At 41.8% G+C, this 23810-nt stretch overlaps 1 protein-coding gene across 6 annotated transcripts in view; it reads right to left on the bottom strand.

Moving 5' to 3' along the window:
* Positions 1-2710: 2710 nt before the first annotated feature.
* LOC132329893 (WASH complex subunit 2-like) overlaps positions 2711-23810 on the bottom strand; it is a 35847-nt gene continuing 14747 nt past the window's right edge. For 4 of the 6 annotated variants that reach the window (XM_059851505.1, XM_059851506.1, XM_059851502.1 and 1 more), the window contains 15 exons: positions 22833-22925; positions 22209-22313; positions 21150-21266; positions 19606-19769; positions 19059-19170; positions 18148-18333; positions 16946-17128; positions 14662-14790; positions 14357-14452; positions 12088-12204; positions 10413-10475; positions 9515-9727; positions 7151-7753; positions 6354-6528; positions 2711-3189 (listed from right to left, as the gene is read on the bottom strand). In XM_059851505.1, the coding sequence (XP_059707488.1) occupies positions 3053-3189; positions 6354-6528; positions 7151-7753; positions 9515-9727; positions 10413-10475; positions 12088-12204; positions 14357-14452; positions 14662-14790; positions 16946-17128; positions 18148-18333; positions 19059-19170; positions 19606-19769; positions 21150-21266; positions 22209-22313; positions 22833-22925 (2493 nt within the window). In that variant the 3' untranslated portion in view covers positions 2711-3052. The remainder of the gene's footprint in view (positions 3190-6353; positions 6529-7150; positions 7754-9514; positions 9728-10412; positions 10476-12087; positions 12205-14356; positions 14453-14661; positions 14791-16945; positions 17129-18147; positions 18334-19058; positions 19171-19605; positions 19770-21149; positions 21267-22208; positions 22314-22832; positions 22926-23810) is intronic. The other 2 variants (XM_059851508.1, XM_059851507.1) reach the window with 2 other exon arrangements.

Below are 23810 nucleotides of genomic sequence, written 5' to 3' on the forward strand. Positions count from 1 at the left end.
GGCCAATGGGACGGTCGCTCTCACGAACCTCGACCAATCAGCGCCCCCAGGGGGCGGGGCTCGCGGCCCCTCAGGGGCGGGCAGCCGCTGGGCCGCTTGTTGTGGTCGTTAAGACGCGGGTTGGCAGCGCGTGCGCAGGGAAGGACCCGGATACGCTTCCCCATCGCCGGGAGTGCTGAAGGCCAGGCTGGACGGGGATTCGGGCAGCCCGCTCCGGTGGGAGGTGTCCCTGCTCAGGGCCGCGGGGGGAACGGTCCCTTCAGGTCCCTTCCGCCCCAAACCTCTCCGTGAGTCTGTGCAACGCCCCCAGCGCTACCGGTGGACACGTGATAGCGGCGGCGGCCGCGCTGCCTCATGGGACATGGAGTGCAGGGGGTCAGGGAGGCGGCCAGGGCAGGTCAAGGCTAAGGTGGCTCCAGCGGCCTTTGCTCAGGGCCGACCCGCAGAGTCAGCAGCGAGCCCTTGCGCTCCGGCCGAGTAGCACCCAGGCACTGCCGGTGTGTCGGAGCGCAGCGCTGGGCCCGGGCGGCAGGGGCGGGCTGACTCCCAGCGCGGGCAGGCGCCCCGCTGTTCCCAGCTAGGACATGGAACATTCCCGCCTGGCAGGGCCAGGGACTGCTCTGGGGCATCTTCACTGAAGGCCACCACTCGATTGTACTCATAGTTCAGCGTGAGGTGGGCCAGGCCAAGCTCCAGAAGCAGCGGGCCCGCTGATGATCATAGGCTAGAGAAAACAAGCTCATCCTATTAGCAGATGGTAATTACATTAACCACTTTACTTTCCATTTAGGTTTTAAAATACGCAAGACCTACCCTGACTCACTGTTAGGTTTCAGGCCCTAAGGATAAACGATGACTTTTGAGAAGCATGTAGCAGGTACAGGAACTGTCAGAGCTTCTGGGTGCTGTAATAATGAGCCTTCAGCTCTGCCCTTCTGGAAATAGGCAGCTGTGGTTTATCAAATTTGCAGAAAAACCCAAAAATACAAACTTGAAAAGCAACATACAAAAAACCCCCAAATCACCAGAAAACCAACACAACCCAAAACCAAACCATCTAACCAAAACCCAGTTCAAAATACCACCTCTCAGACCAAGCCTTCCCAAAAGTGAAGTGCCTAGACCTCATTTTAATATGCAAAGAGAGATAAGGAAAGGCACAAACACTTTCCTTCTGCCAGTTTAGAAAGACTAAGTGGGAACTATGATGTAGATCAGAACCTATGAAGAGCTTTTCTCTGCTGAGCTTTCACATGAAAGTTTAAGAAACACTAAGGGCCTTTTTTTTCCTGCTCCAAGAGCTTTTAGCCCTCAGGGCTCTTAGCTTATGAACAGCCCTCTCTGCAATGTTAACAGAAGTTACTAACGTGAAGGGCCAAGAGAGACGCAGAAAAGAAACAGAAGAATTCACCATCTTTTTCTTCGTCATCATATCTTTGAAGCCCTTCTAAGCACAGAATAAAGGAGTAAAGATGCAGTCCAAGTCACGTATGAGGCATATGCAGCAGATGTAATGCCTATAAATAAAGTTCAAGTGCTTTCACTGCAGACACCCATTTGCAAATAGCCCCCACACTCTTTTTCAAGCTGCTACTCTCAGCTTACCCCCCACTAAACATGAATCATTGCCAGGCCCACCTATGGTGCAAATCAATACATCATGTTTCTCCTAATTTATCCCTTGCAACCTTTCCTTCTGCTTTACCTCATTATGCTAGATGTTTCAGCTGTAGTATTTACTGTGCCTGATAAAGGAAATTCAACTTGAGAAATAAGAGACTGAAGCAGATGTCTCAGAATGAGGACTGCAGTGCAAGTGGGAGTTGATCTCAAAGAAGTTGCACATGCTTTAAATTCACAGCAGAACAGTCTTACAGAGTCTGAGATAAAGTAGTCACTATCATAAAAGCAGTGAATCTAGTCAGAATTGCAGGCAGCCACTTGTACAATAAAATAAACATTTGATCCTCCTGCATGCATGCATTTGCTTTGCTTGTATGCATGCAGGAGAGCAAGTGTCTACCATTGGGTATCAAGTATGGTTAATGGCATCTGTTTCAGAAGGGAATCTATATAAATACAGGAAGCAGAGTTAGACCAAAGTTAGACATTCCATGGTTAGAGGGATTCCAGACCAGCAACCTCCTGTATACAGCTTACACTGTGTTATGGAGGAGAAGGGAAAGCAGACCTTTAGGCACAAAAGAGTCTTTCCATAAAGTACGTGCATAGGCTTGTCAGCCTGGAAGTGACCAAGCATGCTCTGTTACAGATGGACTTTGTGAAAACACTTCTTTGCAAAACTCTGGCAGCTCCATGCAGGTGAAAAATCTCATTTAATGGCCTACAACTTGAACAGAAGACACTGTTAGGTTTCTGTTGTCTTCATGGACCACTTGGTGCTCATTTGCAACACATTCTACTCTCTCTGGCAAAGCAGCATTAGCTGTTGTTATTTTTACAACCCACTTTAGCTGCCTATATGAAATACCTCATTAGAGCTGGTGTCAAGTCCTGCTCTGAGATTTCCTTACTGCTTCATTCTGTATGAGAAGCTGTACTTCTGAACCCAGCCTCACCCTCCCACTGGCTCAGTAGGTGGCAGCTGACCCAGACAAGGCACAGTAATGGTTTTGGTAGCTTTCAAGTCATGATGCACATACTCTAAGCAAGAAGTAAAGAGTAAAGTAAGATGTGCAGACAGAACAAGTTTAACAGACTCCATTTACTATTTATCAATTATTTTATCTATAGATCTGTTCAATAAAACAAACTATACTTTATATAATAGATTACTTCATTGCAGGTATTGCACAGGCTGTATTCATCTCGGCACCATGGAAACATGATAGCAGGAGGTTACTGTATTTTTTAAAAAATATATAATTTAGCAGAATTAGACTAGCACAAGAGAATACTAACCATTTTTAATGGGTAATCTCATTTAAATATCCATGTCCATCTCATTCCAGTTCTACTGAATTAGAGAATCCAGAGTATTAGTACTGTACAGGGCTAAGGAAGGCTGCTTCTCTGCAACACATCCCCTTGACTACTGGCCTCCAAAGGCATTCAGCGGGTCATCAAATGTGCTCAGGATCTTGCTTTCAGATTTTGGTTCTGAGGCTGCTTGGGAAGATCTGGTTTTAGGAGTAGGTATCTTGACTTGGCTGCTAGAGAAGATATCATCTAAAGAGGGGAACAAAAAATAGATTTTAATGAGAAGTGACTACTAAACAGAAGCAACATTGTACACAAGAGACTCCATCACACAGCAGTGACTGCCAAGGACATTCTGTGATAAATGCTTTCCTGCTACTTGCAATTCTGGATGCATTTGTAAGGACATATGTGGGAGCTGTTAGCTGTTAAGGTTTTTTTTTTTTTTTTTTCTTCTTAGTAGACAGAATAATGCTTGTATTTTATAACATGTTCAGGCTCTCATAAGCATTTGTAAAGTACTAATAAATTAAAGCTCCACAATAAATTCTATCATCCAAGTGCCAGATAACATCCCTCTTATCTAGAACATTAGTGTCTGAGGATCCTGAGAGATCCAAGAGCTGTGAGGTTGTTGCTAAAGAAAATCTAAAGAGGAAAAGATGGTAGTTGCTAGCAACTACTGTGGTGATATTCACTAACCATGAGTCTAATCTACAACACAGTAAGAACATAATATAAATCCCCTGAGAACAGACCATTGCTAAGATGCAAGGAGGCAGACAGCTATAACCACTATCCTGATAATATTCAAAAAGTCTGTCTACAGTCTCGAATCAATGTCTTGCACCACCTTTCTCAATACAAGCATATCTGTTGTGATAACTAGGACCACAAAGTGGAAAACTACCACACTGCCATTCAGGCAGAGGACAACAATACATAGAAATTAAATCATCCAACACAGATAGCCTGTGTCAGCTGCAGAGCTCACAGTCTTGCTGTGGCTAGAACTGCTTGTGTTTAGGACTGTGCTCATGAAAGAGATGAAGCTGCTACCATACACATGCTGAGAAGTTACTGTGAGATTTCCTGAGTGCACACAACAGTGTATCTCGTACTCCAAACTAAAAAATTTAGGATACTCAGATCATGCAATTGGAGTATAAACCCAAAAAAATTACAAGCCACAGATATGAGGATCACTAGTGATTCACAAGGCCAGTGTAAATAGCACATAACTGGTCTTGAATCCCTATTAAGAAAATACGGGTTTTATATAGAAGTTAATATAGCCACTGAGTCTAGCTGGTCAGAGCATAGTTCTAATAACACCAAAATTGTGGGTTTGATCCCCATATGAGCCATTCATGTAAGAGTCAGACTTGATGATCCTTGCAGGTCCCTTCCAACTCATAATATTCTGTGAATTACTAGTCCAGAGTATAAAAACTAGTATTTCAATCTTCAGCACATAGCCTAACCTTGAGCAGAGGCCAAGCACAATGTGGTCTATCAAAATGTGTTTCCCTGTCTCTTCTCCCTACTTCCAATTCAGCATGTGTCTGCTACTGTGCTGATCACAGGGATTATACAGGAATAATCCAGGACCATATTTCAGTACAAGAGCAGTTTAGAAAGGCAGCAAAACAGAGTAATCCCCTACTGGCATCATTCCAAAGCAAGAAGCTATTACATGGATTAGCTTTACAGCAGAGGGGAAGTACAGAGACTGCCATAAGCAGTAGAGGTATCACTCCTATTTTTTATAAAGAGGCTTAAAGAATACAAAAATTTTGCCCAGGGAAAACAGTATTTGTCAAAGTGCAAGAAAGCTCAGTGACCATTTTGAAGACAGGCAGAGGTGATATCAGCTATAAGGTGATTAAGGACTCTAGTGACTGAAAGGTGTGGTAGGACAAAAGAAAACAGCCTGCAGCCTTCATCCCATCTCAAACTGCAGCTGAAACTTACTGTTTCATTTGCAGCAGAAAGGTTCTCCTAAGACAACAACATACAGCTCTGTAAAAGTGCTACCATGATCACTTAAGCCAGCCCTCTACGTGAAACATAGGCAAGTGCCAGTTCCACAACTCTACTGGGGAACATCCTCTTCTTCAGGCATCTCCCTGCACTCCTGTGGGTGTTCTGGAGCTCCATGGGCACTAAGCAGCTGCACACCTATGGCTGTACCACTGAACAGCCACCACTCTACGGGAAGATGAAGTCCATCAGATGTGGGTGTTTTAAGTGCAATACGCATCAAGATAAGCTGTGATATCAAACACAAAGCTCTAGCACTAAAGTTGACCAAAGTCAAAAGTGGAAGTACAAACAACACGTTCTGTTGTGGTTCATTTTCAAGTGGCACTCTGCAACTGTCTTTTTCAACATTCAGTTCAGATTTTTCTGTTGAATATTTGGAAGGGGTAACTGCTTGGCAAATTCTTTCACTTACTATAGACTACGTGAAAAAATGTAAATTATTAAAACAAGATTTTTAAAAAAATCATCCAATATGTATTTCAAATACCTTCCTAACAAACCTTTAAGTCTTTTTTTTTTTATATCAATCAAGAAGATTTTGAAATCTCAAGGTGCTCATTCTCCAGCAAGTTTTCTAGCACATTTACAGACTTCAGCCATCAGGCTAGAGTGCTTAGCAGTAGTCCAAGTGAAACAGCAGTAAGTCAGGTGAGTAAGTCAGAGGGAATGAAGACTTGACAAGAACCAAAGCTAGAGAAGAAATTTCGTCTTAGGAAAGAAATACATACAATCTCAAAGAGCTATGAACACGAAGAGCCTGAGAACAGACAGAGCTGAGAATCACATTACTTTCAGTATCTCTGCTGATGGAGAAGAAAAGAGCATGCTTTGTGCATCATTTCACATTACTACTTGCTGTTTTTCCAACAAATTTTACATAGCAAATATTTGGTTTCATGCGTAGTATCTCTAAATTGTCCTGGGTACATGAATGTAAACAAAAGCTTATGGGCTCCAAGGTAGTTAACACAATAGTGAAGGTGGGATGGACAGAGATGCTGGTTTGTTCGTAACAGTGACTCATCTGAAAGCGCAATACAAAAAGAGCGCAAACTGAAATACAGAATCTGTCTCAGAGCCATAACAATGTGAGGTGAGTCTCTTGAAAACTTATCGGGAGTAATTCCCTACAGGAATTCAACTTTTTCTCAGAACAATTTTATACTCTCTGCTAAACTACTTTAATGCCACGCTAGTTCTACAAATCTAGAAAGTTCTCATCCAAGGTTAAAATCCAAAGATAACCAGAGATTCCAGAGAAGTTGAAAAGTAAAAGAAAGCAGAAGGTCCTAAAACATCTTAGATGAATGCAATTCAGGACAATAGTACAAGACTAGTAGCAAGATTTGGCTTATACATACACTTACCCATATCATCATCAAATATGGATTTTTGTTCCACCTTCTTCTTGGTCTTCTTCTCTTTTGGTTTTGCAGTTAGATCCGCAAAAATATCAATGTTATCATCAAACAGGTTTGTCTCTGGCATTTTCTCTTTCATTTTGGTCACTGGCTTAACTGCCTCAGTAGCAAATATATCATCCTTGAAGAAAAATAAAGATCTCATCAATCCACAACACACTTCAAGAGAAGAGCTAAACTATCTGTACACAGCAGCTGAGATGTTTAGAAGACTTGGGTTTCCTGAGTTTATCAGACAAAGGTTCAACTCAGCAATATGAGAGATCTTTGCTGACTTAACTGGCAAGAAGTTTGAGACCCTTTTCCTCATGGGGGACTTGGCAGAAGTACCTTAGTAGTGGATTGTACACAGGTCAAGTACAGCACTTAGAGGCCTGTATCAAGTGCCCAGCCCACCAATTTTATTCCTTTTTTAAAAGCGTTATTTAGTTGCTGGGAATTGAACAGACAGTTAACAAATGAGAACCAAATACCTTATTATTCTGAAAAAAGTATGCTGTCACAGCACATTCAGTGCATGCCAGCTCCATGTTAAGACTCCACCTTTTAAACTACTACTGCTAGTTAGGGGCTGAACAACCAAAGAGTTTCTATATCCTAGCAGTGGAGCAGGATTGAGAGTTTACTTCACTCCCTTATCCTGCACACCCCATCTTATTCAGCAGCCTCCATTAAGTCTAAATTACAGGGGTCTACATATGGATCTGGGGAACAAAAAACAACGTGGCAGGTTCAGCCATTACCTCAAAGATATCTTGGGCAGTAGAGTTAGCTGCTTGGTGGACAGCAGATTTTAACTCCTTTTTTCCAGTTTTTTGAGAGGTGAAGAGAGAATCTTCCTCTTCCTCCAAAAAAGGTATAGGGCTGCTTTTTGTTGAAGATTTTTGTTGTACAGGCTGGAAGAGATCACTGCTGTCCTGATCACCCAGATCAGGCTTTTTCTCTCTGCCCTTTATGGGTTTGTTAGCCATACTGTCTGGCATTCCCTCCTTCAGCTTTGGTTGTGCAGGTGGTCTGGATGTCAAGCTGCTTGCAAAAAGGTCTTCAGATTCAAACAGATCATCCCCATTTTCTGTGGATTCTGGAGGAAGGAGTTTGTTTGTCCCAGCAGACAAAACACTGCTGTGAGCTGGTAGTGATAAGCTAGAGAGAAAGTCATTTTCCTTGGACTCTGCTTCAGCAGCAAGAGGCTCCTTTATGTTCTCTACTGCTGACATCTGTTTTGGTAGAGAGAATTGTGACTCTTTAGCAGTGTCCATGTCCTCACTCACTTCAGCCTCTTGGGCAGCCAGACGGCGCGCCATTCTGCTAGGGGGTCTGCGCTTCCCTGGAACCCTGATCCTGGTCTGCAAGGAAGGAGGAAAAGCAAAGCAGAGTCATACATAAAGAAAAAGCCCCATAGGACATTCAAGCTTGGAGTAGTTTGGAGAAAGATTTAGAAATATAACCCAGGATTTCTGATTTGCTGCCCTTAGTCATTCCACAGTGGTGGAATTGGTGCACAAAAGCAATAGCACTCGCAAATAGAGTCAGAACAGGTCAGCAAGCCACTCTAGCTCCTTGGCTTTAGGTAATATCTTAGTCAGCCTGTTATCTTGCTAATCTAGGGGCTTTTACAGTGCAGTTCAAGCCATGACTAATTGTATTTTCCATGCAATTTCGTTTTACGTATAGGCTATTGCAGTTAATTGCCACTTTTAAGGAAGCCCCCTGCAAGTTTCCATTACAGCCTCTCCCCTTCCCACATGGACAGGAGTATTTACATTGGTAGGAAATGGATGACTACAACTTCTTCTTCCCTTTTGTTAATTGCTTCATGCACTGCTCTTTCAAAGGGCAGGCAGAATGCTGGGCAGGTTGCTCTGTTCTAGCCATTGGAAAAAAAAGTGCATTTGACTGGATATATTTACACTCAAACTTGAAAGTTGAAGAAGCAATGATATGCCAAAATTACAGCATCTAAACTGAGCCACAAAAAACATTCACTGTATAGTTACCAAGATGCTTCTTCTCAGATTACTTCTGTAAAAAAAAATGCATCATCACTACACTAAAATGAACATTCAAGGTTGATAATATGCCGCTACAGGCAGTCTATTCTTTGCAGGCCTATCTGTTTAAAAGTATCACAATACAGAGCTTTCTTTGTCTGTTGCAACACGCTGCTATTGGAAACAACTATGCCTACATAGTGATGCACCAGGCTGATGTACAAGCTTCAAACCCATTTGTCACTAAGGGGTCATGTCGGCCCTGGTTGTTGGTGGCTGCTGCATCTTTCCAAGTCATCTCTGCTACTCATCTAGTAATGAACAGCCTCATTAGCATTATAGGAAGAAAGAATCAAAATTAAGATTTTAAGTTATCTTAAACTGCTGCTCTTAGGAAACCCCACAGACTTATAAATTCATAGGCACCTAGATGAAATCTTAACTACATGGCTGACACTTCCATTTTTTTAAAGAACCACTAAGTATTTAATTAGAGTATGCCTTTTGCAGTCCATAAAGTAGAAAGTGTGAGTGAAAGACAAGTGAGTCAGGAGGTAGAGATTTGCCATGTCAAAAGCTGTAACACTTCTTTTTGTTTTCCTTTGTGTGAAAACAAAAGTTTTCCTTGAAAAAGAATTGAGAGTTACAGTTCAGGACAGCATGACATTTTTATCCACAGAGGAGTTAAAGGTCAACCTACAGCAGTGATGTGTTCTGGATAGCTTGTCAAAGCAGCTGCCTGTAACCTGTTTTATAGTTAATCTAGCAAGATATCTTTTTAATATTTTTTTGGGTTGGTGTCTCCTGGGATAGGACAAGATGTTATGCTAACATACCTTCAACCAATAGGGAAATGCAATATTTGGGAAAGGTGCTCATGTACTTTAAAAGGCACCAGGTATATGCATAAGCCCCTCACTGAGCTAAATATAGGTGCTAAGCTAGACTTTCTCCTTCGGTGATCCACGGAAGTGAGAAGGGATTAGGTTTTCACACTCCCATTTAGATTCAGACAAACCACACTGTTAGCAGAACTTGCATACCAAAACGAACTCCTGCACGAGGACAGACTGTGTTTTTAATCCCCCTTCCTCTTATCCTAAATACCAAGGTTACCTTATTGGCGTTGTGCAAGGTGTCTGCTTGCATAGGCTGATCAAAGCTTACGCCCAGCTCTTCATTGCTTCCTGTGGCAGAGAAGGCTTCGCTGTTCTGCACCTCCTTGGGCTCATGTAATGGAGTGTCCAGCACGGGTAAGGAGGACTTGAGATTGGAAACCTTAGGCATTGCACCAGGTAGTAAGGCTGAGGGGTTAATAGCTAAGTTAGCCTACAAAACAGGGACAACAAAAACATACAGACAGAAAGAGATCACATTACTACTGCTCCAGTGCAGGCATGGCCCCAGAGAAACAGCAAGAACTTGTGTATCTTGGTAATCAAGTTCTACTTCTAAAGTACCTGGTTTTTCTCATACCTAAGAACTTCTGTGTCTCCCATGAGCTCTGTCTCACTAAAACTGTGGAGTGGTAAACACTATTATTCTGTGTAAGAGCTTCAGGAACAGCAGGGTCAAGTTATGCCATTCCAAACACCTATGTAGCTCACTATTCTGTCTGAGGAGACAATGATTCTGACTTTGAATGGTACTGTGATATAGACAGTTATTAGTCATTTTGTGTCAGAAGAGGGACATAACCATAGACCATCCCCAAGAGTCTCTAAACATACTTAATAGTGCTAAGAACAATAGCAGTTCAAAGTGGAGCCCACCCTCTGCCCCCCCAACATGAGTAAATAGTGCTGCTTAGAGTCAGGACTGAAACAGAGGAGGAAATAATATTAAACATGCAATACAGAAAAAGCAATCAAAAATATGCCATCTGAAAAAAAAATAATAATGTTGCAAGAATAAGGTAAGGAAGCAGTAAGATTTTGGTTCAGGGAAAGCTATCAGTGAGGCAAGGAAGATTTTTTTTTTTTTTTGAAAGTTAAATGCCAGTAAAGTTAATTACTTGTAGCTTTCCAATCCGAGATGAAGGCTCTTTGGTTTTAATGGGAACAGGACCTGTAGATTTCTGCACAAAATTACATTGGATTAAACAAGTTGACAAGTTGTTATCAACCAGACCATAGTTTTCATTTTAATACATGTATAGAAAGCAGCTAATTGCTTACCAATTTCTTCTGAAGATACCCTGTTATCATCACATTCTACCATTAGAGCTATAGTCACTAAGTTTTCAGTTTCAGCTTCCCACATGCCATGGCCTCATCTTCATTACATTTCATTCACTTGTCCTTCTACTCAATATTGTACTTTGCCACAGTAACTGATCAACATCCATCTTCTCCAGGTCACTGCCACCACTAGGACAGCTAGGACAGCTGCTTTAAAGCAGCTTCTCTCTACCTTCTCTCTCCTCGCTTATTCTGTCCCCTAAAATTCTCTGAAGCCATATGGCCACACAATAATTTAACTTTTCTCTTAGTGACTGGCTTAACAGGGCTACAGACTTCAATAAGGCCCACATGGAAGCCAAGAGAGCTTCAAAATTGTTCCACTTAGACTTCAAGAAAAACAGCTGCAGAGAAGTGCAGAGAAGTGAGTGTTCCTCTAAAAAACCCAGGCCAGTAGTGCTAGAAAGAAGACTAGGCTAAAAGAGCAAGAGCAGCTGTTTGGTCTGAAGACTTGGCTCAATTCTAGGATTCAAGGAATCAAATCAGCTAAGGTGCACTTCCCAGGGCTGGCTCACCATAAATTTGCAGTCTGCATGGTTCTGTGAGCTAGGTAATACTTCTGTTGGTATGACTGGGCAGTCAGAGCTCCTTCAGCTAGGTTGAAGTAACTGAGACTTTGCAAGAGTTACGACACTAGTTTGAAGGGCTTGAGAGCATGACAGAGGAATCCTAGTATCTGAGGAGATTGTTCTCTACTTAATTGCATGTGGTGTTCAGCTTAACCTCGAACAGGCTGAAACCATTCCTATAGCAGGCTGTCAGTAGCTACAAAAACCAGGAAGATAAGCCTGGTTTTAGACTTCAAGGAACACTTTACAAAAAGGGAAGACATGCTAATTATGAGCTCTACAGGTGTGCTCTGTGTTCTTCAGCCCAGGGTAGAAAAAGCAACTCCCACTCCCTACAACAAAAAGCTAATCTTGTACACATGAAAATCCATCAAGCAGCTCTGGTGAGACACAGACCAGAACTCTGGTCCAGATCACCTCTCCCAGAGACTCTTGATTCTGCAAGATTAAGGACAGGAGTTTTGTTTACTCACCATAGAGACTCCAAGATAGGAGTCTCAACTGACACAGATTTGTGCTGCATGCCCTGATCTCCTTTCTGAGAAAGGCTAGCTTTAAAGACCACATTCACTCCAACAGACACTGGCACTTCAGAGAAGAAGAACCAACTCATTTTCAGAACAACTGGACCTAGGGTATAGCTCTTCACTGCCATTTCACTTTTTAAAGTGAAATGTGTGTGTACAATGAATAAAACATCAACAACATTTAAACTTCTTGCTACTAACAGTGCACCCGGTGATAAGCAGAGAAGTTTGGTCACACATTGTTGCCTGTCAGCCAGTGAATCCAGGCATTACTTTTCATCTTTCCAAGCCACTTAAAACAGGATGATACATTTCTTTGCATGCTGTTCAAGGCACAAGATTTAAGTACTTGCCTCTGTAGTTGCTGCCTTCAGAGTCTCATCTTGCTTGGCACTTAAAGCATTTTCAAGGTTACCGCTCACTGAGGAAGGGCCAACACTGGTCTGAAGAGTTTTCTTCTCGGCCATTTTCTGAAAGCATTATGGGCACAAGTCAGCATGAATGGGGTAAAAAGCATGGTGTGGAGATCAAAAAAAAAAAAAAAAAAAAACAAACCCAAAACTCCAAAAGAACACAAGCAAAAATCTTTAAAATCTTGCTTTTAACTGAACAGAAAACTGGCCACATCTTTGATCCTGCTGTGCATAGCTGTATTTGGTTTGCATGGCCAGGTTTTGGTAGCAGAGGTGGGGACCTACAGGGGTGGATTTTGTGAGAATCTGGTAGAAGCTTTCTCCATGTCTAGCAGTGCCAATCCCTGGTGGCTCCAAAGATGGATGTGTTGCTGGCCTAGGCTGAGCCCATCAGGAACAGTGGTAACCCCTCTCTTATAACATATTTAAGAACAAAAAAAGTTATTGCACAGATGCAATTGCAGCCAGAAAAGACTGGGGGGAGAACATGGGAGAGGAACAGCCCTGCAGACACCAAGGTCAGTGCAGAAAGAGGGAGAGAAGGTGCTCCAGGCACTGGAGCTGAGGTGCCCCTGCAGCCTGTGGTGAAGACCATGATGAGGCAGCTGTGCCCCTGTAGCCCATGGAGATCCACATGGGTGCAGAAATTCACTCACAGCCTGTGGAGGAGACCCAGGCCAGAGTAGGTGGGTACCTGAGAGGAGGCTGTGAACCCATAGGAGGCCTGGGTCCTGGCAGGGACCTGCAGAACCATGGGAGAGGAACCCACACTGGAGCAGATAGGACTTGTGACCCTGTGGGGGACCCAGGTCGGCACAGGCTATGTCCAAAGGACTGCACCCCATGGAAGAGTGACCCTGTGGGATGGACTTAGGCTCGGGAAGTTCATGGAGAACCATCTCCTGTGGGAAGGACCCCATCCTGGACCAGGGGAAGGACTCCCCTCTCTGAGCAGTGCCAGAAAAAAGGTGTGATGAAATGACCTAAACCCCATTTCCCAGCACCCTGCATCACGGATTGGAGGAGGTAGAGCTGGGAAGGAGAGTCAGATGGGGGAAAAGTGTTTTTAAGGTCTTATTTTACTTCTCATTATTCCACTCTGATTTTGCTAGATAAATTCAATTAAGATCTCTAATTCAAATCTGTTTTGACTGTGTAAGTATTTTGTGAGTGATCTCTCCCAGTTCCTTATCTCAACTTATTTATATAAAATATAACTTTGTTATATTTTCTCTCCCCGGTCCAGCTGCAGAGAGGAATGAGAGAGGGGCTTTGGTGAGTGTTTGGCATCTTGTCAACAACAGGCATTGATTTATGGCTGTGCAAAGCAAGGGCCTTCCATTCCTCCATTCCTTTAGTCTACCTCAACCTTTGCTATCTGTGCTAACAATTTATAATGAGAGTTTCAATAAACTTTCAAATGCATACATACTTCCTCATGAACAAAACAGCAGAGAAAATAAAACACAACGCTAGCTAAGGAACAGTGCTATTTTTATGTTTTCAAGAAACCAGGCTCCAGATATAGTCTCTCAAGCACTAATTACTTAAGACCACTCTGTCCAGAGTCTCAAAGAAACTGTTTTCAGGAACTATTGTCAGTTTTCTAGCCTAACTTCCAGCTATAGACATGAATATAGATTAAAGTAAAAGCTAGTTTCAATTTAATTAAGATAACTGTTTTTAAAACTAGCAGTTTAAAGTGTATGTTAGGACTTTGATCTCAGATCACCTGTAACACAGTCTAGTTCATTACTGCATCTACTCGCCCTTTAAAAGCAATTGGGTGACCATGAGGATTTTAACACCGCATCATTACCTGAGATCAAACCAACCTGCAAAAACTTGAATTACACAACTCTCAGAACACAGCTCATCAGTCATGCATAAAGCACAGGGAAGCAATATTAGCAAGTTAAGCAGTTAAACAAAGTCTACTACTCTGATTTCTGCTCAGGTGTGCTCTCTTACACCTAACTGGTCCCAGGTGTACACAAAAGTAAATAGAATCCAATTATTTCATCCCAATGTTGGGAGACCCAAGGCATCTGTTTGCTCCCTAGGCTTCAGAGTCACAATGAGCATTTCTGTTCTCTCAGATTTGAAAAGTCACTAAATTTCTTGTGGGTATACAAATGGAGAAAATCCCTTCCCTACACTTCTTTCCCATCTCTTTTATTTAAGCCATTTTCAGTAGAGAAATAGGTACCGGAATGTTTGTTTTAGCAGTACTGAAGAGATCATCCTCATCATCATCCCCAAAAAGCCCTCCTCCAGGTGATGGCCTCAGGATACGGTTTGCAGACTAAAGAAACACAAGATAAAGAAAAGTTGTGTCACAGACCCAAAGCACATCTCTTTCAGCCCATGATGCCAGAATATAACTGACATTAGCATCTGGCCCTCCCTGGAAATCAGTGACTTTTAGCTGTGTTCAAACAAGGAACATCAGAACACTGAACACTTCAAAGACTGTTTTTAAACAGGAGGTTCAGAGGAGGGCTTGGAACTCACCATTGACTTCTTGGGGCTGGCAAAGAGGTCAACATCTGGGTCATTGTCCTTCTGAAGTTTGTGACTGAAGAGAAGCTCTTCGTCTTGAAAGACCCCAGTGCTTTTGGGCGCAGTACTTTTCTCAGAAACCTGAAAGGAGGAGAAAGAAAGGTCCACAGGGTGAGAAAGTCCCTCTGTGAGGAGGTTATTTACCTCATGATAAGGCAGGTTACAATTCCCCTGAGGCTACACTGCAGCTCTGTACTGGTAACAAAAATACGACTTTAACCACTGGTTATGTTTTATTTTGACCAAATTTGCATAACTTACAATGTAAATATTTGTATTTACAGTTCAATTTAATGAGAAGGCATTCACCACAATATCTGTGTCTGCTGATCTAAGATCCAACTGCTGCTATTTACTTGTAAAGCTTCCTTCAAAAGGAAAATAAAAGATTTTCAGTGTATTATCATGACTGTACAGTGAGGTTTATATTCCAGTAAGACTTTTATGCCTCAAAAAATTTCAGCCAAGGATGCAGAACATCGTAGTGAAAGGAAGAGAATGTCTTGGTTATCTTCCTAAGCAATATTTTCAAAGAAGAATAAAAAAATAGAATTTTATTTTTTTAACAAAAGGCCTGTAAAGCTATTATTGTTGCTAGACTCCCTGTTCTTCTCCTGTGTAAGCAAGCAAACACCCACATGGAAGAACAGAACATACTGCCTTTGACAAGAACTTGGACTTTCAAATTTGCTGCTGTGGGAAGATTGCAGTTACCCACATCACCCCATAAGTCCTCCATTACCTGGGAAAGTAATGAGTATCAGCTCCAGCACCAAAAACAATGCCTGTGTATGATCGTGGTCATTGCAGGCACCCCGGTGCAAAGGCAAAGGCCCCACTCAAATGTCCAGGTAAAGGCCCATATCTGTGTTTCACCACTCATCTGTCTCTATTAAAACAACTCAAATGAAAGGACACCTCTTCAGAGCATGACTGGATGTCCAGTACCATGACATCAGACACAAAATCTAGGCAGCAAGAGTGGTCTTCATATGAGTAAAGCCTGATCCTACCCATTCCTATTCAAGTCTCCATGAACCCCAAAGGGCTGCCTAAATTTAATTTCCAGTACACCACTTTTCATTCATAGACCCTCTCCTATGATTTTTACTACTGTAATTTCTTTATTACATTCTCAGTCTCTCTCTGTACCAGCTTTACTTTAGTATCAAAAGCCAGGTCACATTTTTAGAGCACTAGAACTGCTGTTATTACCAGATACATGAAAACCTAATGTACATCTAGAATTATCCACACACAAAACATATTCAGTTGAAATAAGCCAGAAAAGTAGTTGCACCTTTCAGATTGGCCTATCAAAAAGGTTAAGTTCATAAATTACCATTCTGATTTTTGCATTTCAGCACCTTAATCACTTTGTGACTAGTATATGCTGACAGATGAGAACTTTGAGGGAAAGATTTGAATAGATTTCTATTTTTCCAAATTCATATTGGAAATCATCTTCTTTCAATCATCTCCCAGTGTGCTCCCCACAAAAAACCAAACACAATATTCATTCACAAGTGGTAAACAAGGGCCCAAGCTAACAATCCATTTGAACTCAGAAGCTGCTCTAAACTGATTTTTCTGCAACAGTCATCTATTTCATTAAGTTCCAAGGGCTTCTGAGTAAAGTCTACATAGCTTTTAGGATTGGCAGCTTACTTTAAATGGTCACACTAAGATGACAAAACCTTGTGGAACACTGTAGTATATATCTTTTCACCCTACTTTAAACTTACAGAAAAAATTTGAGTACATTTGCATCAAGTAGAAACAAGAACATTGCCATGAATTCAAGGATATTGCTGCTGAAAATTCCAAATGCACCTCTTGATGGTACACACCATATCAGAAAAGCCACACTAACAATACAGTAGCTGGAAGCTTTTTAAAAAAATGAACACACATACTTGAAAAACAGAAGCAAACATAGGATTAAGATAATTATTGCTGAATCTAAGTCTGAAAGCATATACTAAGCAAGCAAATGGTAACAATGTAAAAAAAAAAAAAAAAAAAAAAAAAAGAGATAAACCACAAGGCTTTAAACTCCACACCCTTTACTTCCCAGTGTCTTTGACCTTGAGGAGTAACTGAAGAGTCAGTTCTGTAAAGCAAAAATCAAGTAGCTGCACTGAAACATCTGTATAGAAAAGTAAACAAAACCTTGCCTAGAAAAGCAGAGATGGAAATACCATTTCCCAGTGTTCAAGAACATGCTTACACTCACCACACCAACTCCTTTCTGTGCATTTTTTATGCCATCACCATCTTCCAGTCTCTCCTCTTCTTCCTCCTCAAATAAGCTTAACACTTTCTTAGCTTGGCTTTTCACGTCTTTCTCCAGAACTGGTGGTGATGTTGCAAACAAATCTGAATTGTCAGCTGGCTCTGAAGATATTATTGTAAAAGGCTCCACCAAAGGAAAAAAAAAGTAACACATCAGCGTGTTCAGGTTTGCCCAAAAACCCTACTAAGCTTTCTTGGTTAAATACCACCAGAGGTCAGAGTTCTGCAATCATTACCAAGTAGGCAATTGTATTCAACTAATTTTTCCCAAGCAGACAGAATATCAATATACAGGTTAGCAAGAGACAGTTGATAAAGAGAAGAACACACCTTTCAGCTCTGAAAGGAAGACAGATTTCCTCCTGTACCCTACCCCATGGCACTATTGATAAGCTGCTTCCTGTGTAAGGTTTTCTCCTCATCTCGATGTCAGGTTGCATGGGCACCACAAGGCTGCACTAATCAGCTTTGCCACTATCTCTGAGTTACCTAGCTCATACCACTTGGGATACTTTAGAGTAAGGAGCACTACCAGAACCTTAAATGTGCTCAGGAAAAGTGTGAAGAGTAAGAACTACAATGGAAATTCATCAGCTGGTCATTCCTCAACAATCACTCAATAAGACTATGCCCAAGATCAGTTCTGCTGAAGCCTCTGCAATAATACACTCAATACTCATCAATACTGTTCTGTAACAGTATTGCCCAGCAGAAATTCACAATCCTGAAGGCCACAACGACAATCATCATTTTATAAATCATCACACATTATGGTGAAACAAAGTTACTGAGCTTGAAGAAAGATCTATATTAATATAGGTTACGTTTTAAGGGAAAGCTTTGTTCATGTAAATGAAGATTACCCAACCCACTCTGGAGGGAAAACGGAAACAGATTCTGCCTACCTCCTTCCCCCCATAAAAACTCAATCCTTCTCAAGGACATCAGCTAGGAAACAACTTCTGAATGTCATTTAATCAATTTGCTGTTTGACTGACAAGTGATTTTGCTAAATGGAGACAGAGGAACTCTTTCCTCCAATCCAGAAAAATAATTCCATGCCAGAGCAGCACTGTTTGATTGTGGGGTTTTTTTTAACTTAATTTTTACCCAACTTCAGACTAATGTAAGAAAATCCCTCACTTTTTCCTTTATTTGCTGCCCTGCAACATCTGTTCCTTGAGGCACAGGAGCTGGTCTAGGTTTTTCTGAATACCACATTGTATCTTCTACCTGGTTAGACTTCACTGTTTCATCTGGCATATCTTCCTTTTCCTCCTTTTCTTCTTCATTAAAGGTAGGTGGTGCTTGTGCTGGTTTTACTTTCTCCTGCAAAATCAGGACAATGTTGGTGACACAGAATCGGTGGGTATATTCCTCTGCTGTGGAATAGCAGAGTCTCAGTTTGCCTACTGCAGAGGTCTAAGACTCTGGCAACATACTTGACTTCTCCTATTTTCCTCCTATGGCACATTCTGGTATGTGACTTTTAATTTCCAGTATTATGAGTTTTTGAATCTAGCTGAAGAGTGCCAGGAAGCACATGTACAGGAATCCCCACTACAGATACAGCTCTATTAAGCCCTTGCATCTCATACTCTCAATTCCAAAGCACAGACAGCACAGGCTAAGCTTGTAAGACAGAGGATGGCAAGAGCACACAATAGGGAGGGCCAGTAAGAAGCCTGTTTACACATCTCAATCATCTTGGGTAGGGTAACATGAAAGGTTAACCCTGGCTACTGAGTCAGCAGTAAGCTGTGTGTTCCTTTTAGTGTTATTTAATGTTGAGAGCTTCAGAACATCCTTAGAAGGGCTTTTAGCATAAACCAAACAAATTTAGGGTAAGTGGTCAAGAAAATTTTCAGGTTTCTATTAGGCTACTAGTAGTAAGAGTGTACATGTAAGAGTTCAGTCTTCCCTGTTCCCATTCCCAGTTTGCTAGAGTTACCACTGTGTAAAATGAGTTAGACTTATATTCACTACCTAACAACTATGATAGACTGTAAAATGACTAAATGTTCCATGTTAGTTTTAAAAGAATGGGGAGTTACCACTGCAGCCTTAGCAGCTGAAGGAAGTAGCATTGACTGGGAGCTGAAGAATGATTCTCCATTAATATCATCATCTTCAAATAACAATGATGGCTTCTGTGGCTTTCTTTGGCTGCAGCGAAAGAGGGAAGAAAGTGCAAAATTCAGTGGCCATGCACTACATCTGTTTAAAAGCATCACTTAGGACCATCATTTGCAGCAAGTGCTCCCAGACACAGCACTTGGCTTCCTTACTGCCCCAATAATTCTAACACACTCTTTCTTGTCTACAAAGCTTTCTGCAGAAGTAGAAATAAAAAAAGGTCAAGAGGATTTTATTTCACTGGCCTAGAAATTGAAAGGACAGTTCAGTGGTGGCAAGGAGAATGACCCACCACAGCTACAAAAGAGCCCAGCACTGCCCCTTCCTACTCACACACCCCTACTTCCTCCTCAGCAACAGTACCAGGAACCAACACTTGCAATATGCCTGGGTCCATCTGGTTTTGGAAGGGCTGCTGGGCTGTTCTGAATAAATGCCTCCCCACTCCCCTCCCAGGACTGTCACCTCTCTTTAGTGATTGCAAATAAATCCTCCTCGTCCTCTTCTTCAAAGAGGCTTGTCGTCTTCACATCTTTAGCCTGACTGACAGTGCTCGCTGGTTTTGCAGGGTCTTCTTTTCGGCCATCCTCAGAAGGAAGTTTAGCTGGCTTGGAGACATTCCAATGTTCCTTAAAAAGAAGGAACAAGTTTTCTTTTGCCTTGGTCAAAGCCACTTTGCAATCTTCTTTAGAAGGAACACTTTGTCATCTTGGCAGTCCTTTCACCTCTCTACTAGTTTACCTAGTTGCCTGCATTTTAGCCACTGTAATCTGACATTGCTCAGGCTTTGCAAAGGGCCTGGTCACCTTCTGGCACACAATATAAATCCAGCAAAATACAGTACACACATTTTGTTACAGCTGCTCTTGACAACTGAGGTCAGTGTCAACTGCAGTGTCACAAGAGTTGGGCCACTCAGTGGAACCTGATTAAAGCCACTTAAATAGTTAGCAAGTTTGATGTATGGGAAAATACAAGAAAAAAGAGAAAAAACCCACCACATATACACCCAAGACACCTTTACTAGAGCGCTCAATGCTGCACTTACTGCACAGCAGTTCTCCCGCAGGCACCCACCTCCTCCCACATCTAGCATTTATTCAAGCCTACACACTAGACAAGATACTTCTGCTTGTTTGTTTTGCTATTCCCAGCATTTCAAGTGGTTTCCTCCAGTTTCTCACCTTTGTTTGTCCTCTTTGTAAAAGGGACTACAGGCATGACAAAGTTTGAACTTGGTTTATTCTACATTAAGATAAAAAAATGCATCTAAAGATATTACTGTTGCCTACTAAACAAGCAATTACAGGACAAGTAATAAAGTGCAACAGAGTAATTTTGAGAGGTCGGAGAACTAAGAAGAGTCTGGATCCTATTCATATGAGCTAATTCAGAGGTTTTCAGACAAGTTTTTAATTTTTAATTTACTTTAGTGTCTCTGGCTTTCATTTAAGATGGAGAACAATACCTAGCCTGTCCCTAGAAGAGGGCTGCTCTCTGGGAAGCCTAATTATTTATGTATCATTTTCCCACCCCCAGATTTAAAAAAGCAAAACAGCTAAACCAAGAAAAATCCCACCAAAACTTAAGCAAATAAAAATTCCAATAAACAAAACCACATTCAAAAGAAACCCAACTCAAAACAAAGAAAACCTCAACACATATCTATCTAGAACTGCTAAAATTTCCTTATAGAATTTAAAGCAGTAAGAACAAACTTATTTTTCCCTTTTAGTGTTTTTAAGTCAGATTTGTTGGCAAGTCTTCATTTGCTATCAAACCTTCTATAAATTGCATTGAAAATACTGATTTTCTCTTCCACATGACTTCTATAACCTAGATCCTGTGAAAATTTGGATCAAGGATGAGACTCCTTAGCTGCAAACAAGTCAAGGGATTGGAGTAGGCATGGCATGTGGACACAGAGTTGGTCTGTGGTTCCCTTCTCAAAAGCTTTATAAAGCATTAAGCCCAGTAACCACTTTCAACCAAATCTCACTCATTAGTACCTCCTCATCACTGCTGAATAATAAGCTGGAAGCTTTCTTGAGAGACCCTGACTGTTTTGCTCTTTCTTCTGGGGTCTTTTCCTGGTGCTTCTTGGCAGGTCCCAAACCAAAGAGATCCTTTAAACAAAATAAAATATAGTAATGTAAAAAAATCAAAAGTCAAAGCCACAATGAAAAGCTCATTGAGAAATCATCACCACATAAGATACTGTTGCCATCCACTTCTCATGTAAGTAGGATATAGAAATGGTGTTTTTTGAAGATAAATTCAAGTTTAACACCATATTCTGTTACAAGGAATCCTACACATACAGCATTTGATAGACCAGAAGCCTGTTAGCACATAGCCTGGTTCTGGCTCACAGATTCTCTGCCACGAGACCTGACTAGCAGCCAAAAACCACCACTCAGCAATTCTGTAGCACAGCAGCCAACACAATGGGGCACTGTCTCTAACCTGTATAATGAAATGGAGAATGAATCCTATTCTGAAGACAGGCATTAAGTGAATTTACCCAAGCTTTACCACTGGGTAAAAAGATTTCAAAAGCACACCCTAATTCAAATTTTTTAAAGGTTTCTTGCACAAACTTGTGCTCTGACCTCTGTTTCCATACTAGCAGTCACGATTCTTACACACTGAAGAGTGAGAAAAAAGGAATTCAACGGCCATGAGAAGAGAAGCAAGAAGTCATCCACGTGACAGATACCATAGGTTTAGGATAAAACAGCTTCTTGAAGCTCATATTTGTTCTACTGCTCAGTGTTCTCTAGTCCTATCAATCAGAGGGATAATATCCTTCACGTTCAGGTCCAGAGGTGAAATGCACTGACTGCAAACTACTTAAAAGACCTTAAGAACTTGCAAGACTCCCCGCTCCCACTCTTCTCCACAATGCTGTCCACACGCTCAGAACTGCTGCAGAATGCAAGAGCAATTTAGTGCTCCATTTGCAAGGCCAGTGTTGTAAATTTCTGAGTATTTCCTGTTGCATTCGCAACAGCCAGTGCAGGTGGGTTCCCCCACACAGGCAGTATCTATCAGGAAGTGGTACTTACCTCTTCATCATCATCAAACAAGGAAAGTGGAGCTTTTGTCATGGACTTGCTGGTGGGGAGAGATGTAGCTTGGGACTTCACAGGTTTACTTGATGAAAACAAATCCTGTGCAAACCAAAGCAATGTCACTTTGCAAAGCAAGGCCATATGTTTAAGAACTCTAAAGGGGACATTCATGTTTTTCCTTATGAAAAAAGATGTTTAGAATGTTTACAAAGTAGTGGATGCCTTATATACCAATATAAGGATGTCTGATATACCAATCACTTCCAACTGCACAGGGATTTTCCTCATCTTTGCAGGTTAATTGCTAGCTGAAAGCCAAAATGAAACATATGTAGTCTTTAATGATTCTTACTCTTAATATGCTGCTCTTTCCTGTCTTCAGGCTTTTAATTTATGCCTGTGTGTACCACTAATGTTTAACTCCCTGAAGACAGGGAAAACAGCTTTCACTCCTGGAGCAAGAAGGAAATTTCAAAACAGCTGGGAGTATGTGCATGGATGTCAGATTTCCCAATCCTAAAAAAATCCTAAAAAAGAGTCCTCAGACACAAGTGGACTGAAGTCAGGATGACTGAGATGCCAAGGATTTCTGTAGGGATTTCTCAAAGAAATACCCACCTCAGCATCCTCCTCATCAGAGAAAAGGCCCCTCTGTTTTCTTGGAGGTGTTTCAGACAAAGGCTTGAAGTTCTCACCTGAAGATGGTTGACTCTTTAGGACAAAAAAAGACTGCATCAGCACCCATTTAGATTCAGTTAAGGGCTGGCACAGCTATGAGACATTTTTTTGCAGTAGCCGGGGCGGGGGGTGGGGGTGGTAGGACCCAGGAGTCATTTAATACCACCTCATGACATTGCTGGAGACAGGGGGAACGGAGTCTCTTCCAGGGAGAAGCACTCTCTCGGAGTCAGCTCAGCATGGCAGAGGCAGCAGAAAGCAGAATCAATTGCCTCTTTTTTTATATCTTCTGTCATCAGTATTGCTGCTGTTGCTGTTTGCTTTCTTATCTCTTTGCCGTTTAGAATAAATTGGTTTTATCTCAACCCCTGATCTTTACCTTTTGTGCCTCAAATTCCCCTTTTTAGCCCTCCCCAGAGAGGAGGGATGATTGCAGCAGGGGCACTAGACTGGGAAGTACATTTCCTAAAGCATGACAGATCCCTGCTAAGAGGCATGCTGACAGCAAAATCCTAGCAGCTGAAGGGACAGAACCCAAGCTTGTCACCCATGGGCTGAAGTCCAAAACACATGTGCTATGCTCAAGTGACTTGCAGGTCTAACCACAGACCTCCTCTCTGCCACACCATCCTTCTCAGCAGAAGAATGTATGCAGCAACTCATGCCAGGCCTCGGAAGCTAAAGGAAAAGGTTTCTTTTAACGAGCTGTGTTTCATAAAGGACAAGGGCAGTTTGTGCCAGCTATCATTTCCTGCATTATCACAGCACAGCCCCAGCCTGCCACCAGCGATATTGCCATTAAACTTAGAACGATCCCAGACCCAAGCACTACTGTCATAAGCTGGGAATATAAAATAGCCCTCTCTTCCTGATTGAGCAGGAAGGGTGCTGCTGAATCAGTTCTCATCCTCTTCCCTA

This window comes from Haemorhous mexicanus, chromosome 7 (assembly GCF_027477595.1).
Source record: "Haemorhous mexicanus isolate bHaeMex1 chromosome 7, bHaeMex1.pri, whole genome shotgun sequence".
NCBI lineage: Eukaryota > Metazoa > Chordata > Aves > Passeriformes > Fringillidae > Haemorhous > Haemorhous mexicanus.